Raw genomic sequence first — 1,796 nt, forward strand, 5'->3', positions numbered from 1 at the left:
ACCAATTAATCAATTTTTTAATTATCAAAATTTTTCAATTTTTTTATTGATTCGTTATCAATCAATTTTTATTTGAATCGGACTAATTTAATAGCTAATTTTTCATTAACCTGATTGAACCAATAAATTCTCAAAATACTGCTCAAATAATAATAAAAAGTTAAAAAAGAACTACTCAAAAAATTAATTAACATTCGAATAATGCTAGGTAACCGATATTTTCTGTTAATATCACTCAAACTTAGATTCTAAACTATAAACTTAAACCCTAACATCAATAGATAATGTTAACTAACTCTTAGTTCCTGCAATTTTTCTTAACCAAATATATGATACTTTTTGAGCTTGAGATCTCTCATATTTTATTATGTTAAATTAATTAATCGTTAAAAAGTTGTATCAATTAATAATTTTTTATTGATTTCTTCAATTTTTTTTCCTAGTTCATTGTTAACCAAGTTTTTGTTTGAATCAAACCAATAATCGATCAGATTTCGATTAACATGATTGAACCGGTAAACTCAATCCAGTTCTCAAAATTCTGCTCTCAGGTAATAATAAAATGTTGAAAAAAAAACTACTTAAGATATTAATTAACAAAAGAGTAATGTTAGATAACCAACTTTTCTTTTCAATCATCAACATTATCTAATTTTTTAAAATTATCTTATTTATTTTAAATCTAGATCTTAAATCATATTTAAACCCAAATAATAAATAATGTTAGGTAATTAAAAATTAATTTTTTATACTTTCTCTTATCAAATATATGATACCTTTTGAGCTTGAGATCTCTCATAGCTGATAATTCTTTCAAGACAGGAGAATCATCTGGCACTTCAATATTCATACTTCGAGCCAAGTCAAGAAGAGAAGGTAAAGTAAATTCAAAACCAACTAGATCTTCTGCGGCACTCTCATCTTGAATCTTGCTTAGATTTTCCTTAAAGAATGTGAGCCCTGTACGTGATAATATTATGACATAATAATGTTATAGTAATGAAATTCATTGAATATAAAAAACATTATTCAATCACATAAATTATATGTAAGAATAAAGTTACCCTTGTGACACATTTCGGGGTGCAAATTCCATTTAGTGAATGCAATAACACAGGCGAGGGTATTAAGAAGACGGTCACGGGGTGAAAAGTAATTAGCATCACCCCAAGAACCATCTGGAAGCTGATTATTGGCTATCCATTCAAGACACGAAGGGAACTGAGGGGCATTTCCGCCATTAACATCTTTCACCAGACCAACCCATGCAGTGTCGTATGCTGACACGCTTATTTCTCCATCTTCCATTGACCCCAACATACATTTCACCACTTTTATCTTCTCTCTTATCTCCTTTGTTTCCACCTCCTTTCACAAATCAAGCATTAATTACGAATTAATTGAACGTTAGTAGTAAATATATACTTGATGAGGGAAACGTAAAGAAAACTAATAACAACAATTAAATTTTTGTTACACAAGTTATTAAAACAAAAGAATTATGCTACATATTCAAGTAATTTTTCATCCAAGTTTTATCTAAATTGGTTCAACACCAATAAAAATCACTCTCATTAAAAGAGCATTAGTATACATGCGTTTTTTTCTTCTTCTTCTTTCAAATTCACGTATACCTCTTTCGTTATCATCATCACCAACAACACCAATATTTTGTTAATGGATTATTTTTTCAATCGAATTGAATGGAATGCAATTGCTAAATCGAATTGAATGGAACCAGGTGTTCTAAATTGAATTGAATTGAATTGAATTGATAATATCTAAATTGTAGATAG

General features: G+C 28.3%; 1 protein-coding gene across 1 annotated transcript in view; it reads right to left on the minus strand.

Moving 5' to 3' along the window:
• LOC110262409 (ent-copalyl diphosphate synthase, chloroplastic-like) overlaps nt 1-1,393 on the minus strand; it is a 3,677-nt gene extending 2,284 nt beyond the window's left edge. The window contains exons 1-2 of the mRNA XM_021116953.1: nt 1,065-1,393; nt 777-960 (exon numbers count right to left, since the gene is read on the minus strand). Of these exons, the coding sequence (XP_020972612.1) occupies nt 777-960; nt 1,065-1,320 (440 nt within the window). The 5' untranslated portion in view covers nt 1,321-1,393. The remainder of the gene's footprint in view (nt 1-776; nt 961-1,064) is intronic.

This window comes from Arachis ipaensis, chromosome B01 (genome assembly GCF_000816755.2).
Source record: "Arachis ipaensis cultivar K30076 chromosome B01, Araip1.1, whole genome shotgun sequence".
Taxonomy (NCBI): Eukaryota; Viridiplantae; Streptophyta; class Magnoliopsida; order Fabales; family Fabaceae; genus Arachis; species Arachis ipaensis.